The sequence below is a fragment of the Aulostomus chinensis genome, chromosome 22 (genome assembly GCF_037954235.1).
Source record: "Aulostomus chinensis isolate RoL2024-O1b breed Wild chromosome 22, RoL_Achi_v1.0, whole genome shotgun sequence".
NCBI lineage: Eukaryota > Metazoa > Chordata > Actinopteri > Syngnathiformes > Aulostomidae > Aulostomus > Aulostomus chinensis.
The window spans coordinates 12,959,852-12,977,838 of record NC_141341.1 but is presented as its reverse complement, the minus strand read 5'-3'; the positions used below and the strand labels follow the sequence as shown (position 1 = coordinate 12,977,838).

Here is a 17,987-nt window from a genome sequence, read left to right as displayed (position 1 = left end):
TTTACAAGCTGTACGTTAATACAAAGTTTTAATTAAAAAACATTTCCTGATTAACCAGAGTGGGAACAATTTATAATTTGTGGCCAGTGTTTCTCTTGTGTCAGAACAAACATGTAGGAGTTTTTCATACTGAAGCCAAATGTGAGCAGAATATATGAGAAACACATGATTCACGTCAGCTCATGTTTAATTCACAAGCAAATATTTTCAAACCTTTGGCAGAAAAAGGAATTGTCTGATAATTCTATATGTTTACTTGCTTCAATGAAGACCCAGAGATTGAGGTGTGCAGCTGTAAAACATCCGTGACGTAGTGTGAATGCCATTGTGTTACATTTGCTAACTACATTGAATGCTGTTTGATTATCAGGAAACCTTTGCATTTTGTTTATGAATAAGTTTAATTTCACTTAAACCGGAAATTCAGCAAAGTTTCTGAGCAAGGAACCGGAAGTAGAGCAAGTTCATCGTGCAGAGAAAAGCTTTATTAGAAATATGCCAACAAACATGGAAAGAAGATGATTCCCACAGCTGCAGTGCACATCAACAACTGATTCAGAATATGAATTTAATCAAAGTATGACATTAATTGGGATATAGTGTGCATGTAAACGTAGTCAATAATGTGTTTTAGCCCACAGACTTGTCACATTTACACTTTAAACTTCACATCACTTGAGAGACCTCTCCAGCTGTCGTATAACTGGGCCAGTATAAGGAATTATTCTCAGCTTCAAGAAATTCAACAACTTGATTTTATAATTTAATGTGACAGAAGCAAATTTCAGGAATTCTTTGCACTTAAAACGAAACTGTTAAACTTGATCAAACTTGATCAATCAGGGCCCTGGTCTCCAAAACACCTGTCTCACGTTGGACCTGAGCAGTGGGCTCTGTGGGTCTGGATCCGCGACAGCTTGTTGGAATTCATGAATGAATTCAGACATATCCTTTGCAATACTGGTCCATATTCCTGGGGTGGGCTGGGTGTGGGATGACATCTTGCACGCTGAAGTAGTGGCCATCTTGGTGCAGGCAGTCTCTCTTCGAGGTAAGCTGAGACACTGTAAGCAGAGACAACAGTAGGCGTCAACATTATTTGGAATACATAAACTACATTTAAGCTTATCCATGAACACATACTCAGCTGGAATATTGTTTTTATTCAAAAAAATAAGTGAGTATGTAGTTTTATGCTAATATGTCTGTCTCTTTTTCAACACTGCAGTCGTTGTTGTCTGTTCTGGGACTCACTGTTTGTTTCCTTCAGTAAGAGGATGCCCTTCCTGTCACGTGATGCTGAAGGTTCAAAGCCGTCCATCCATCAGACACAGCAGGTAAAACATCTCCACATCCAGTTCTGGTAGGAGCACAGCTCAGTTTACTGTAACAAACCAAAAAAAAACAAAAAAAAAGTTTGGTGTGACATTTTTAAAGCTTGTGATTCTTTCAAAAAAGTACCCAGCAGGTAGTGCTCATTTACCTCTCAGGAAGGTGGGAAGCTCTTCCCAGGTAATCTTGGCATGTCGGTCCAGTCCTCCTCCATGACTCTGAGGCAGCTCTTGTTGAATGAACCATCTCCATGTCTTCCAACCAGCTTCGGGGACATCTGGAATCCTCCTTAGTCTTTGCCTTTACTCCACGTGGCCTCGATGCTCTGCCACCATTTTACCTCTTGATTTTCCTCTGCTTTTTGTTCTCCCGGTGTACAGGATATCTCTGGCACTGCTGAACCTGCCTTCCCTGCTCTAAGCACCCTGCAGATTTCCTCTTGTCTGACTTTTACCCTGGACTCTTTTCACATCAGACCATTGAGTGTAACTACTCAGCACAAATGTATTTAAGACAAAACGTCAATCCTCTGCGTTGGGTCTGACGCAGCAGCGAAACACAGCCGTGATTCGACGAAAGGTTTTGTAAATTCTTCTGAGAACCTTAATGCCAGTGGATTTTTGCATTCCATTTGAAGATGAGGTGCCGTTATCGTCATCTTTTAACTGGGCATGATTGTCTCCTTCATTCAACTGGGGGTCAATGTCTTCATCTGGTGACCAGGAGTCGTGGTCTTTATCTGAAGACCAGGAGTCGATTTCTTCATTTGAAGACCAGGAGTTGTGGTCCTCATGTTTTCCCTCTGAAGATGAGGAGCCTTTGTCTTCATCTTTGAAGCGGATTTTGTTTTCCTCAAATGAGGACTGTGAGTCCGTATCTTCATCGGATGAACAGGACTCATCGTCCTCATTGGATGAACAGGACTCATCGTCCTCATTGGACGACCAGGAGTCATTGTCATCATTGGATGACCAGGAGTCATTGTCATCATCGGATGACCAGGACTCATCGGATGACCAGGAGTCGTCGTCTTCATCTGAAGACCAGCAGTCGTCGTCTTCATCTGAAGACCAGCAGTCGTTCTCTTCTTCTGAAGACTGGGAGTTGTTTTCCTCGTGTGCTCCAGCCGAAGATGAGGAGCTTTTGTCATCATCTTCAAACCAGAATTGGTTTTCCACAACTGAGGGCCGTGAGTTGTTCCCTTCATCTGAGGACCAGGAGTCTTTGTATTTGTTTTCAGACCAGTAGTCCTTTTCCTCATCTTGGTTGTCAGCAACAGAGGGTTGTTTGCTCATGTTGACCCCCAAATCCAGTGAGGGTTTGCAGGTTGCAGAGATGTGGACATCATCTCCTGTCCCGTCCTTTACTCTGCAGATGTCCATCATGCGGTGAGCGTTGGTCATATAAGAGCTGGTGTGAGCGTATTTGGTCAGATGGATCAAATTAAAAAAGGGGTGTTGCAGAGCTTGACGGGGTGTGAGTCTTCGATCCCCTTCCATTTGCAGAAGCCCCTTTAAAAGGTCAACAGAGACCTTCCTGTCCTCAAACTCCGCTACCTCTCCTTCTGGGTGGATGTAGACCAAATCATCCAGCGAGCTGGGAAGGTCAAAGGAGGCCTGCCTTTTCTTAGGCTCCACACCGTTGGCTGTAGCATATTCGTGTGGAGTCTTCAGCCTCCACTTTGTTCCGGTAACCGTGTCCACCTCGTCGAAAAAGTCGTGGGTATAAACCCCATCCCTCAATTGGTGGTCCTCAGGCTGGCCCAGCACCTTGATCAAGCACCTCATGGACTGGTAGGTACAGTCCACCGGGAAGAGGTTGTCTGCCAGATAGAGGAAACCCAGGAAACAGCCAAGCCCCCAGACATCAATGGCCTCATTGAATGGGAGACCGAGGGTGACTTCTGGTGCCCTGAATCCACCGGGCTGAATAAATAATCCCACTTCAACTGATGACAGTGGAATGGCCTCCCCAAAGTCAATTAATTTGACCTTGAGGGGCTGGTCGTACTGACTGACCAGCATTACATTGTCCGGCTTGATGTCTGTGTGAAGGATGCGGAGACGCTTCAGGGCGTCCAGGGCTATGAGCAGCTGCTGCGCAATGGGCCGAATTACGCAAGGAGAGAGGGGGGTCCAGCCTCGCTTTTGAAGGAGATTGTAGAAGTCAAATGGTCAGTATCAAACTAGATCATCTTTCTTCTCGCTGGAGGCTTGATGGGAATCTTAACCCCATTTTGTTTTTACCATTGCATGCAAAAGGGACATTATTTCAAAGCATGCCTATGTACATTGTATTTTTTTAAAAAGGATGTAAACATATTTTTGCATACTGTAGCTTGTTCATTTGTCCAAAGTACACTGATAAAACAGAGACTGGAGACCTGATCTGTTGCATCTTTAAAAAAAAAAACAAGGTTCATCCGCGTATAGTGGGTTACAACGGTCTTTACTGAACACAGCATTCACTTTACATGCACTCTGCTTCCGTGCCATCTCCGTCTGCTCCCTTCTCCAAGCTTTACCTTGACCGTGTAACGCTGACAACTGCGGGTCGCTCTCTGCTGGCCTCTAAGGTACTGCACATAAAAACGGCAGGACTATTAACTCTTGGCAGATAATGTAATCCACAACTTCTATAATGTAAATATGTAAATAACTGTAAATATATAATTAACACAAATTATGATCCACTATACCACATCTCCTCCCCCTTAAGGTTACAACACGTTATAAACAAAAATACAAATATAGGTATGCCAAATAATACACGGGTTGAACATAAGGCTACACGGTGGTGCAGTGGTCAGCACTGTGGCCTCACAGCAAGAAGGTTCCGGGTTCGAGTCCCGGCTCAGGCACGGGATCTTTCTGTGTGGAGTCTCCATGTTCTCCCCGTGTCTGCGTGGGTTCTCTCCGGGTACTCCGGCTTCTTCCCACCATCCAAAAACATGCAATTGGGGACGAGGCTGATTGAATACTCTAAATTGACAATAGGTATGAATGTGAGTGTGAATGGTTGTTCGTCTCTCTATGTTGGCCCTGCAATGGACTGGTGACCTGTCCAGGGTGAACCCTGCCTCTCGCCCGTTGACGCTGGGATAGGCTCCAGCCCCCCCGCGACCCTTAATGTGTAGGAATAAGCGGAAGATGACGATGGATGGGTTGAACATAATTTTTTTTTTTAAATAACTTTGTGACCTATCTTGGAAGGGACATCCTTCCAGTGAGATCCAGAGCGCATTGTTTCTCTATTCCTGGATAGATCTCACTCTTATCTAACAAAGTCCTTGAGACGCACAGGAGAACGTCTCTCTCGCTGTGAACGGCGCATTTCTGGTGCAACTTGTGAGTCTGGTTGAGTCAGATGTCCAGGTGCCGGCTGCAGCTCTGGTTGGTCACTCGATGGAGGCTGAGGGGGTTGCAATGTTGTGTCCAGCACTGGAGTCAAGCAACTCTCGGCGCCCCCTCCGGTGTCAGGCAGTAGTTCCGACTCAGTGTCAGCTTGGCTCCTGATTCGAATCTGATCCACATGCCGCTTCATGGTTTGACCACTTCTGATGGTGACGGTGTACGACACAGGTCCTGATGAGCTGGCGATGTCAGCGGGAATCCATTTTGGTCCATTGGAGTAGTTTCTGATGGACACCGTGTCTCCTGACAGGAATGTCCTCAGTCTTTTCTTTGTGTCATGATTCTCTTTCTGTTTCAGTTGTTTTTGTTGCACTTTTGTTTTCACATCCGGTATGAGCAGGTCCAAAGTAGATCTGAGTCTCCGCGACATCATGAGTTCTGCAGGTGACAAGCCTGTGGTGGCATGCGGTGTGATGCGATACCTGAACAGAAACCTGGACAGTCTGGTTTGAAGTGTGTCACCTTTCAACTTCTTCATTCCCTCCTTGAAAGTTTGCACCGCCCTCTTGGCCAGACCATTGGAGGATGGGTGAAAAGGTGCAGACCTGACCTGCTTAATGCCATTTTGCTTCATGAATGTCTCAAATTCAGCACTTGTGAAACATGTTCCATTATCTGATACCAAAATCTTTGGCAGACCAAACACACTGAAACTCTGGCGTAGTTTCTCGATGGCGGTTCCTGATGTAGCTGATTTCACGGGGTAAATGTCCATCCACTTAGAATGAGCATCTACAATGATCAGAAACATCTCACCAAGGAAGGGCCCTGCGTAGTCCACATGGATCCTGGATCATGGCGACTCTGGCCATTCTCAGGGGTGGAATGGTGCAGTGGGTGGTGACTTGGAGTGTTTCTGACATTCTTCACATGACTGCACTTCTCTTTCAATGTTTTCATCCATACCTGGCCACCATACATATGACCTTGCCAGACCTTTCATTTTTGACATGCCCGTATGAGTCTGATGCAGCAGCTTCAGTATGTGGTCTCTGCCTTTTGTGGGAATGACTACTCTGGCTCCCCAGAGCACACATCCATCCCGCACACTCAGTTCCATTTTCCTCTGTCGGTACGGTTTTAAGCAATCCTCTGTTTGTGCAGGCCAGCCCTTTAAGGTGTACTCATGTACTTGGGATAAGATGACATCCTTAGCTGTCCATTGTTTGATTTGTGTGGTGTCAACTAGTGTGTCATCCAGTACATCCATCATTAAGACTTGTTCAGTCATTTCCTTTTCAGGCGCTGTTCCCGGCACAGGCAATCTGCTGAGCGCATCCGCATTTGCATGGTGTTTGCCTGGCTTGTACACAATGTTGTACTCATAACTTTAACTACGTGGCAGACACTTTAACTACGTTTAAGTCCAGGCTTAAGACCTTCCTCTATGACAGAGCCTTCAGTTAGGACTGGTTCAGGTAGCTCTGTACCATTGATAGCTATGCTGCTACAGGCTTTGACTGCTGGGGGACACATCAGGTTACATGGAGCCCTTCCCTCCTCTCCTCTCCTCTCCCCCTCTCTCCTCCTCTCCTCTCTGCACATTTTTGGAACTGTCACTACCACTACTTGTTGCACTTTGTAGTTTGGCCTTGGTGTCTCGCAGTCTCTCTGTTTCCACAGATCCACCAGAGCCCCAACCGCCGCCTGCATCGCCCCCCCCCCCTTATTCCCTACTGTTACACCGGCCTGCGCTCCCCTTCCATGAACCAGTCTGCCATCCAGTCCCCCATCAAGATGGCTTGCTCTCCCTGCCTCCCCTACCAGAAGCTTCCTTCTTCAGCTGTTATTAACATTTCCATGTTTCCCACATTCTGCATTGTAAACTGTTTTCTTGTCTGTAACAACATCGACTGCACGTCTGTCCGTCCTGGGTGAGGGATCCCTCCTCTGTTGCTCACCCTGATTTTTCCCTGTTAAAAGGGTCTTCTATGGAGTTTTTCCTCAGTCAATGTGAGGGTCTAAGGGCAGAGGATGTTGTTATGATGCCATGTGAAGCCCTTTGAGACAAACTGTTTGTGAAAACGGGCTCTACAAATAAAATTGCCTTGCCTTGCCTTGCCTCATAAGCACTCAATGTCACAGCCCACCTTTGCACTCTCGGTGAACCCATCTGCGGTATCGGCTTCTTCATGTTGAAAAGGGATATCAGCGGCTTATGGTCTGTGTAAATGGTGAAAACTCGACCATACAAGTATTTGTGAAATTTCTTGATACCACACATTACCGCTAAGCCTTCTTTGTCAAGCTGAGAGTACCTCTTTTCAGCAGGTGCGAGGGTACGTGACATGAATCCCAGGGGTCTTTCGCTGCCATCCTCCATCCTGTGCGACAGTACAGCTCCCACACCGTACGGTGACGCATCACAGGAGAGGAGTAACTCACGGTCCGCAGGGTAGTGAACAAACGCATCAGCTGAGTTGAGGAGCATCTTTGATTTCTGAAACGCATCCTCTTGTTTCTTTCCCCATTTCCATTTCACATCCTGTCTCAAAAGTTCATGCAAGGGAGCCAATAGGGTTGCCAGGCTTGGGAGGAATTTGTTGTAGTAGTTTAATAACCCTAAATACGCTTTGAGTTCTGTGACATTTGTGGGAGTAGGGGCATCCCGAACAGCTTTAACTTTCTTCTCCACAGGGTGGAGCCCCTGTGCATCCACTCTGTGCCCCAAGTATTCCACCTCATTTTCCATGAAGGGGCACTTACTCCTCTTGAGTCGCAGACCCGCCTCTTCCAACCGGCGCAACACCTCGCTTAAGTTTTGTAGATGATCTGCCTCATCCTTCCCGCTCACCAAAATGTCATCCAAGTACACTGCCACCAGAGGTATCCCTTTTAAAAGGCCTTCCATCGTCCTCTGGAATATGGCTGGTGCAGACGCCACTCCGAATGGCAGTCTATTGTATGGGAATAGACCCCGGTGCGTGTTTACTGTCACATACTTCTTGGATTCCTCGTCAAGGAGTATTTGTTGGTAAGCATGGCTCATATCTAGTTTGGAGAATTGCTTTCCTCCGGACAGCGCTGTGAACAGATCCTCCACTCTGGGTATTGGGTACTGTTCCAGGGAAGCCACTGTATTTACCGTAAGCTTGTAGTCTCCGCACAGTCTGACATTTCCTATAGGCTTAGGGAGGGGAACAACAGGAGCTGCCCATTTTTCTGCGTACTTCACTGGCGAGATGATGTTTTCTTTTAGCTGGCAGTCTATTTCTTCATCCACTTTTGCTCGCATAGCAAAAGGAACAGAGTGGGGGCGAAAGAAACGTGGGGTGGCATCCTGTTTAACATGAATGGTAGCTTTGGTGCCTTATAGTGTGCCCAGCTCCTCTTTGTACACATCCATGTACTTGTTTAACACGTGCTGTAGTGTGTTTTCGACTGTCTTGACTTGATTTACTTTTTCAGCTTTGCGTCTGTTTTTAATTTCTTTCCAGTCCAGATTTATATCCTCCAGCCAGCCTCGTCCGAGCAAGCTGGGGCCGTCCCCTTTGACCAGAATGAGGGGCAGTTTCTTTCTTTGCTGCTGATATTTGACTGTGACAAATGTGGCACCAATCACCTTAACAGGATCCCCTGTATAAGTTTGCAGCTTGATTTTGATGGGCCTCAGTTTAGGGAGTTTGGTGTGTCCCCAAGTCTTTTGAAATGTCTTTTCATTCATGACGGTTAGGCAACATCCCGTGTCGATTTCAAAGGATGCCTCGTGCTCATCAAGCTCCATATCCACAGTGTAGGGGTCTACTTTTCTCAGGTGCACTGCACTCCAATGCCCTAATTTGTACACTTTTCCTTGATGCTCTTGTTTACCTTTGATGCAGTTCAGAGTGAAGGAGTCCTGTTCAGAACTATCACTTTTACTTTCATCCTCTGTCTCCACTACTTTGTGAGAATGGTAGCAATTCTTTTCTCTCTTTTCATTAGCATTTCCATGTTTTTTTCTGGTTCAGTTTAGCTTTGCTTCTACACGCTCTTGCGAGATGTCCCACTTTTCCACAAGCATGACATTTTTCTTGTTTGTACTTACAGTCTGCTGCTGTATGCCGTGTCCCTTTGCACCTGTAGCACTCTCTGTTGTCTCCTCTCACGGCGCGAGCCTCCCGCTGGCCATTGTTTAGGTTGAAACATTTTGCTGATGCTCCCGTCTGCAGGTCCTGTGCATTTTTATAAGCAGTTTCATGTGATACAGTGATCGAAAGGGCCTTTTCAAAAGTGAGGTCTGATTCTGACGGTAGACACCTCTGGATCCTGTCATCATGAATTCCACAGACAATTCTGTCTCTCAGCATTTGTTACAGGGTATTGCCATAGTTGCAATCTTGCGCAAGGCGGCGCAGCTCTGCCACATATTCCATGACATTCTGTTAGGTTTACGGTTCCGAGACTCAAATTTGTACCTTTGTACAATTTCACTGGGCTTTGGGTCATAATGATCTTTCATGAGTACTAACTCTTGGAAGGATTTAACTTTAGGCTTGTCCGGGCTGAGAAGGTTGCGCATCAAACTGTAGGTGGATGCTCCTACCACACTTATCAGTATAGCTTTCTGTCTGTCCGCATTATCAATTTGATTGGCCGCAAAAAACTGCTCGAGTATTTCGGTATACTCATCCCACGTTTGATTCTTCGGATCAAACGCTGCTAGCGTGCCAATTGTAGCCATACCTCTCTTCTTAGCCAAATGCTAACCACAGCTAGCCGCACTTCACCGGACTCTTGTGTAACCTTTGCTTTTCTTTGCAGTCCCTCCGAAGGCTGTCCTCCCCCAGACTAGTCCTCGTCGCCAAAAAGATGTTGCATCTTTAAAAAAAACCAAAGGTTCACCCGCGTATAGTGGGTTACAACGGTCTTTACTGAACACAGCATTCACTTTACATGCACTCTGCTTCCATGCTGTCTCCGTCTGCTCCCTTCTCCAAGCTTTACCTTGACCGTATAACGCTGTCAATTGCGGTTCGCCCTCTGCTGGCCTCTAAGGTACTGCACATAAAAACAGCAGGACTAATAACTCTTGGCAGATAATGTAATCCACAACTTCTATAATGTAAATATGTAAATAACTGTAAATATATAATTAACACAAATTATGATCCACTATACCACATGATCATTGAAAACTAAAGGAGCTGAAGGGCTCCTGCATGGATCCAGGAGCTCACATGATTGGACAGCTCTTCATTCTGGTTCCACTCTGAAGAAAATAGTGAACAAAATGAATATGTGATGCAAAAAAAAAACCCCTTTCAATCAAAACACCTTGATTTTTAAATAAAGAAAATGAAAAACAAGTAGTTCTGAATGTAGTCATGTATTCTGTTGGTTAGGGCCCACCTTGCGAGGTGTGCTGACGGTGAACACATAGGTGTTTGGCAGTAGACCCTCAGAGACACCGCCGCTGCGGAAGGAGCGGGAAGCTGAAGACACCGAGCAGTTGCTGGATTTGTCTGATGGAAGTCCGCAGGAGCCGCACACCACCGTTCGGCTCCGCAGGTTATACTCACTGTCCCCACAGGTGCTGTGGGCCACCTGCTGAGCCAAAGACGCACCGTTATTGTGCATTAGCACAAGTTTGATGACTGCAATACTGAAATGATCATTCTAGGGTCCATCGGAGAAGGCTTGGGCCCTCTAGCCCCTCCTCACATCCCACCTGACCTTAACATCGTTCTCTAATGGCTGATTTTTTTCATTTTTGTGCAGTCCATCTTTTGTATGAATGCTGTACATCTGCCATTCCTATTTAGTGCTCAACGTCACTGATAATCCTCTTTCTGTGCCTCTAAATAATCATTCTTCACTGAATTATTTTGTAGAAAAATTATGCATTTCTTTCAAAGTTTTGGTTGATTTATTTTTGCCAGAAAACTACACAACAATGACACATGCAGGTTTTACAGACCGTATGACTCCATGTCCAATGTTTAATTCAACATTCCAACTTTTACAGACTAAAAACCCACATGCATATTTTCCTTTAAACTAATTAATTTACACCACTTACACTTCTATAAAACACACAGCTGAAAGGCAAGGGCCAGACAACAACGCCACACACTGGTAGCAGCAGCACCAACTTCCGGGCTCTAGGTAAACAAGACACAGTACGAATTTCAAAATAAAATTCAAAATAAGAAATAGTTAACAAAAAAAAAAGTTCATCGGTGAAAAGTGACTGAGTAAAAATAATTTTAGCACGTCCCTCCACATGCAGGAATAGAACAACACACAACCTTTACTTTCATTGACAGGGTTTTCTTCAATTCTTACCCACCTACTTTTATCTCAAGTTATTTCAGGTAACATGGCAACTTCTTTTGTTTCATTTTTGACCTCAAGATAATATTTATTATATTTAGTTTTACAGGCTTTACGTTAATCCAAAGTTTTAATTAAAAAACATTTCCTGATTAACCAGAGTGGGAACAATTTATAATTTGTGGCCAGTGGTTCTCTTGTGTCAGAACAAACATGTAAGAGTTTTTCATACTGAAGCCAAATGTGAGCAGAATATATGAGAAACACATGATTCACGTCAGCTCATGCTTAATTCACAAGCAAACATTTTCAAACCTTTGGCAGAAAAAGGAATTGTCTGATAATTCTATATGTTTACTTGCTTCAATGAAGACCCAGAGATTGAGGTGTGCAGCTGTAAAACATCCGTGACGTAGTGTGAATGCCATTGTGTTACATTTGCTTACTACATTGAATGCTGTTTGATTATCAGGAAACCTTTGCATTTTGTTTATGAATAAGTTTAATTTCACTTAAACCGGAAATTCAGCAAAGTTTCTTAGCAAGGAACTGGAAGTAGAGCAAGTTCATCGTGCAAAGAAAAGCTTTATTAGAAATATGCCAACAAACATGGAAAGAAGATGATTCCCACAGCTGCAGTGCACATCAACAGCTGATTCAGAATATGAACTTAATCAAAGTATGACATTAATTGGGATATAGTGTGCATGTAAACGTAGTCAATAATGTCTTTTAGCCCACAGACTTGTCACATTTACACTTGAAACTTCACATCACTTGAGAGACCTCTCCAGCTGTCGTATAACTGGGCCAGTATAAGGAAGGATTCTCAGCTTCAAGAAATTCAACAACTTGATTTTATAATTTAATGTGACAGAAGCATATTTCAGGAATTCTTTGCACTTAAAACGAAACTGTTAAACTTGATCAAACTTGATCAATCAGGGCCCTGGTCTCCAAAACACCTGTCTCACGTTGGACCTGAGCAGTGGGATCTGTGGGTCTGGATCCGCTACAGCTTGTTGGAATTCATGAATGAATTCAGACATATCCTTTGCAATACTGGTCCATATTCCTGGGGTGGGCTGGGTGTGTGGGATGACATCTTGCACGCTGAAGTAGTGGCCATCTTGGTGCAGGCAGCCTCTCTTCGAGGTAAGCTGAGACACTGTAAGCAGAGACAACAGTAGGCGTCAACATTATTTGGAATACATAAACTACATTTATGCTTATCCATGAACACATACTCAGCTGGAATATTGTTTTTATTCAAAAAAATAAGTGAGTATGTAGTTTTATGCTAATATGTCTGTCTCTTTTTCAACACTGCAGTCGTTGTTGTCTGTTCTGGGACTCACTGTTTGTTTCCTTCAGTAAGAGGATGCCCTTCCTGTCACGCGATGCTGAAGATTCAAAGCTGTCCATCCATCAGACACAGCAGGTAAAACATCTCCACATCCAGTTCTGGTAGGAGCACAGCTCAGTTTACTGTAACAAACCAAAAAAAAAAAAGGTTTGGTGTGACATTTTTAAATCTTGTGATTCTTTTAAAAAAGAGCCCAGCAGGTAGTGCTCATTTACCTCTCAGGAAGGTGGGAAGCTCTTCCCAGGTAATCTTGGCATGTCGGTCCAGTCCTCCTCCATGACTCTGAGGCAGCTCTTGTTGAATGAACCATCTCCATGTCTTCCAACCAGCTTCGGGGACATCTGGAATCCTCCTTAGTCTTTGCCTTTACTCCATGTGGCCTCGATGCTCTGCCACCATTATCTTGATTTTCCTCTGCTTATTTTTGGATAAGTTGTTCTCCAGGTGTACAGGATATCTCTGGCACTGCTGCACCTGCCTTCCCTGCTCTAAGCATCCTGCAGATTTCCTCTTGTCTGACTTTTACCCTAGACTCTTTTCACATCAGACCATTGAGTGTAACTACTCAGCACAAATGCATTTGAGACAAAAACGTCAATCCTCTGCTGTGGGTCTGACGCAGCAGCGAAACACAGCCGTGATTCGACGAAATGTTTTGTAAATTCTTCTGAAAACCTTAATGCCAGTGGATTTTTGCATTCCATTTGAAGATGAGGTGCTGTGATCGTCATCTTTTAACCGGGCATGATTGTCTCCTTCAATCAACTGGGGGTCGATGTCGTCATCTGGTGACCAGGAGTCAATGTCATCATCGGATGAACAGGACTCATCGTCCTCATCGGACGACCAGGAGTCATTGTCATCATCGGATGACCAGGAGTCATTGTCATCATCGGATGACCAGGAGTCATCGTCCGCATCGGATGACCAGGAGTCATTGTCATCATCGGATGACCAGGAGTCATCGTCCTCATCGGATGACCAGCAGTCATTGTCTTCATATGAAGACCAGCAGTCGTCGTCTTCATTTGAAGACCAGCAGTCGTTGTCCTCATCTGAAGACCAGTCGTTCTCTTCTTCTGAAGAGTGGGAGTTGTTTTCCTCCAGTGCTCCAGCCGAAGATGAGGAGCTTTTGTTATCATCTTTAAACCAGAATTGGTTTTCCACAACTGAGGGCCGTGAGTTGTTCCCTTCATCTGAGGACCAGGAGTCACTGTATTTGTTTTCAGACCAGGAGTCCTTTTCCTCATCTAAAGACCAGAAGATTTCAAACCCAGGGCGAGGGCATTTGTCTTCATTGACTTGGTTGTCAGCAACAGAGGGTTGTTTGCTCACGTTGACCCCCAAATCCAGTGAAGGTTTGCAGGTTGCAGAGATGTGGACATCATCTCCTGTCCCGTCCTTTACTCTGCAGATGTCCATCATGCGGTGAGCGTTGGTCATATAAGAGCTTGTGCGAGCGTATTTGGTCAGATGGGTCAAATTAAAAAAGGGGTGTTGCAGAGCTTGACGGGGTGTGAGTCTTCGATCCCCTTCCATTTGCAGAAGCCCCTTTAAAAGGTCAACAAAGACCTTCCTGTCCTCAAACTCCGCTACCTCTCCTTCTGGGTGGATGTAGACCAAATCATCCAGCGAGCTGGGAAGGTCAAAGGAGGCCTGCCTTTTCTTAGGCTCCACACCGTTGGCTGTAGCATATTCGTGTGGAGTCTTCAGCCTCCACTTTGTTCCGGTAACCGTGTCCACCTGGTCGAAAAAGTCGTGGGTATAAACCCCATCCCTCAATTGGTGGTCCTCAGGCTGGCCCAGCACCTTGATCAAGCACCTCATGGACTGGTAGGTACAGTCCACCGGGAAGAGGTTGTCTGCCAGATAGAGGAAACCCAGGAAACAGCCAAGCCCCCAGACATCAATGGCCTCATTGAATGGGAGACCGAGGGTGACTTCTGGTGCCCTGAATCCACCGGGCTGAATAAATAATCCCACTTCAACTGATGACAGTGGAATGGCCTCCCCAAAGTCAATTAATTTGACCTTGAGGGGCTGGTCGTACTGACTGACCAGCATGACATTGTCCGGCTTGATGTCTGTGTGAAGGATGCGGAGACGCTTCAGGGCGCCCAGGGCTATGAGCAGCTGCTGCGCAATGGGCCGAATTTCGCAAAGAGAGAGGGGGGTCCAGCCTCGCTGTTGAAGGAGATTGTAGAAGTCCGTGTCCAGCATCTCGAAGACCAGGCAGATGTGTCCCCTAAAACTGAATCTTTCGTGGAAGCGGATAACATTGGCGTGGGTGGGGTCCAGGTCACCAATCCTCTGCAGCATCTTTATTTCCATCTCCAAGTCTTTCAGGAACTTGTTGTTGTGCTTCAGAATCTTCACTGCCACAGTCTGCATTTTGGTGAGGTTTAGGCATTTGGCCACTTTCCCAAAGCAGCCCTCACCTATGAACTCCAGGATCTGGTAGAAGGCCGAGCTGCTGTGGATGGTTTGTCCCACCTGGATCTCTGGTGTGGAGAGAGAACACGTTCAATCAGCTTTACACAAAAACACTCTAGGATTTCAACTTTGTGCGTCACCAAATAAAGCCTTTAAAAAACAAACATTGGTCATAAAATCTGAACTCCACTGTCCAAGATTTATCCTTTTTTTTCACTCAGGGGTGGGCAACCATGTGCCATGGAGGGCCATGTGTATGCAGGTTTTCCTTCCAACCCAACACTTTAACAGGTGATTCCACTGATTAACACACCTTCAGCCACAGAAGAGTGTTAATCAGTGGAATCACTCTTTAAAGTTTTGTGTTTGAAGGAAAACCTGCATACACCCGGCCCTCCATGGCACATGGTGGCCCACCCCTGGTTTAACTTGTACAGAAGTGAGCCAGAGCCACTGTGGCAGTTTATTTGAAACATTGAAGAGAGTTAAGGCATGTTTTCATGAAACTCAGCATCTCTCCCTCTTACCTGAAGTGTCTGGGTTGATCCATGAAGACATTCTCAAAGTTGAATCAAGGCCAGAAATGAAAGCTCAAATCTGATTCTTGATAATTTCCTCAAACAACGTGGAGTTTCTCTCTAAGTCTCTAAGTTTTGGATGCACAAGTCACTGAGATACTGCCTCAACACAATCGAGTCTTGAAACAGGATGATTTAAAACTGTGAACTTGCTTATATACTGTGACAATTCTGACAGGAATGGTAGGGGCGTTACCCCCGGCAACCGGCTATGATCTTGTGAAAAGGGGCGGGGCCAACCATTAATGATCAATCACCATCATGGATCATTTTCGGAATTCTCGCCAAAAGTGAGGAGCTCTGGGAAATGGAACTGCCACAACATTAACACATACAAATAGGACATATGTTGACATACATGTGCTGTCCGTGTCAACACAAATTAAAGGGCAAAGGGGTTTTCTTTCATTACTTTTTATTGACTCATATTTTTGAAAAAATACATTTAAAAACTATTCAGATCTCTAAAACATGTAGGATAGCCTGGTCTGTCTAAGCTTTTCAACATGATCAATAAAAAAAATCAAAGCAATTTCTGAAAATATGTTTATTGATGTCAGCAAGAATACACAAAATAGATCCTTAGCAAGGCTGGAAGGATTCTACTGCTGAGGGAGCAGAACTTATTCAGCTTTAATTCAGTTGTGAAAATAGATGGACTGAAGTTACCACAACCCTGCTGTGTCACTCTGTCGTCATAAAATCCTATTAAACTGATAGTACAGGAACACATTCTTCTATTGTCTAACATACATTTCTCCAAAATATTGTTGTAAGATGGTCAGTATCAAACTAGATCATCTTTCTTCTCGCTGGAGGCTTGATGGGAATCTTAACCCCATTTTGTTTTTACCATTGCATACAAAAGTGACATTATTTCAATGCATGCCTATGTACATTGTTTTTGTTTGGTTTTTTTAAAAGGATGTAAAAATATTTTTGCATACTGTAGCTTGTTCATTTTTCCAAAGTACACTGATAAAACAGAGACTGGAGACCTGATCATTGAAAACTAAAGGAGCTGAAGGGCTCCTGCATGGATCCAGGAGCTCACATGATTGGACAGCTCTTCATTCTGGTTCCACTCTGAAGAAAATAGTGAACAAAATTAATATGTGATGCAAAAAAAAAAAAACTTTCAATCAAAACACCTTGATTTTTAAATAAAGAAAATGAAAAACAAGTAGTTCTGAATGTAGTCATGTATTCTGTTGGTTAGGGCCCACCTTGCGAGGTGTGCTGACGCTGAACACATAGGTGTGTGGCAGTAGACCCTCAGAGACGCCGCCGCTGCTGAAGGAGCGGGAAGCTGAAGACACCGAGCAGTTGCTGGATTTGTCTGATGGAAGTCCGCAGGAGCCGCACACCAACGTTCGGCTCCGCAGGTTATACTCACTGTCCCCACAGGTGCTGTGGGCCACCTGCTGAGCCAAAGACGCACCGTTATTGTGCATTAGCACAAGTTTGATGACTGCAATACTGAAATGATCATTCTAGGGTCCATCGGAGAAGGCTTGGGCCCTCTAGCCCCTCCTCACATCCCACCTGACCTTAACATCGTTCTCTAATGGCTGATTTATTTCAATTTTGTGCAGTCCATCTTTTGTATGAATGCTGTACATCTGCCATTCCTATTTAGTGCTCAACGTCACTGATAATCTTCTTTCTGTGCCTCTAAATAATCATTCTTCACTGAATTATTTTGTAGAAAAATTATGCATTTCTTTCAAAGTTTTGGTTGATTTATTTTTGCCAGAAAACTACACAACAATGACATATGCAGGTTTTACAGACCGTATGACTCCATGTCCAATGTTTAATTCAACATTCCAACTTTTACAGACTAAAAACCCACATGCATGTTTTCCTTTAAACTAATTAATTTACACCACTTACACTTCAATAAAACACGCAGCTGAAAGGCAAGGGCCAGACAACAACGCCAAACACTGGTAGCAGCAGCACCAACTTCCTGGCTCTAGGTAAACAAGACACAGTACGAATTTCAAAATAAAATTCAAAATAAGAAATAGTTTCCAAAAACAAAGTTTATCAGTGAATAGTGACTGAGACAAAATAATTTTAGCACGTCCCTCCACATGCAGATATAGAACAACACACAACCTTTACTTTCATTGACAGGGTTTTCTTCAATTCTTACCCACCTACTTTTATCTCAAGTTATTTCAGGTAACAGGGCAACTTCTTTTGTTTCATTTTTGACCTCAAGGTAATATTTATTGTATTTAGTTTTACAAGCTGTACGTTAATCCAAAGTTTTAATTAAGAAACATTTCCTGATTAACCAGAGTGGGAACAATTTATAATTTGTGGCCAGTGTTTCTCTTGTGTCAGAACAAACATGTAAGAGTTTTTCATACTGAAGCCAAATGTGAGCAGAATATATGAGAAATACATGATTCACGTCAGCTCATGTTTAATTCACAAGCAAACATTTTCAAACCTTTGGCAGAAAAAGGAATTGTCTGATAATTCTATATGTTTACTTGCTTCAATGAAGACCCAGAGATTGAGGTGTGCAGCTGTAAAACATCCGTGACGTAGTGTGAAAGCCATTGTGTTACATTTGCTTACTACATTGAATGCTGT

General features: G+C 44.3%; 1 protein-coding gene across 1 annotated transcript; it reads right to left on the bottom strand.

Annotated features, from left to right (window-relative positions):
- Positions 1-9,689: 9,689 nt before the first annotated feature.
- On the bottom strand, positions 9,690-15,481 carry LOC147240843 (homeodomain-interacting protein kinase 1-like). Its single transcript, XM_086194331.1, has 5 exons — positions 15,327-15,481; positions 13,050-14,867; positions 11,975-12,168; positions 10,077-10,271; positions 9,690-9,725 (listed from the first exon to the last, which is right to left on the bottom strand). Exons 1-5 carry the CDS (start codon positions 15,355-15,357, stop codon positions 9,690-9,692), a joined length of 2,274 nt encoding a protein of 757 aa, XP_086050457.1. The 5' UTR covers positions 15,358-15,481.
- Positions 15,482-17,987: the final 2,506 nt, after the last annotated feature.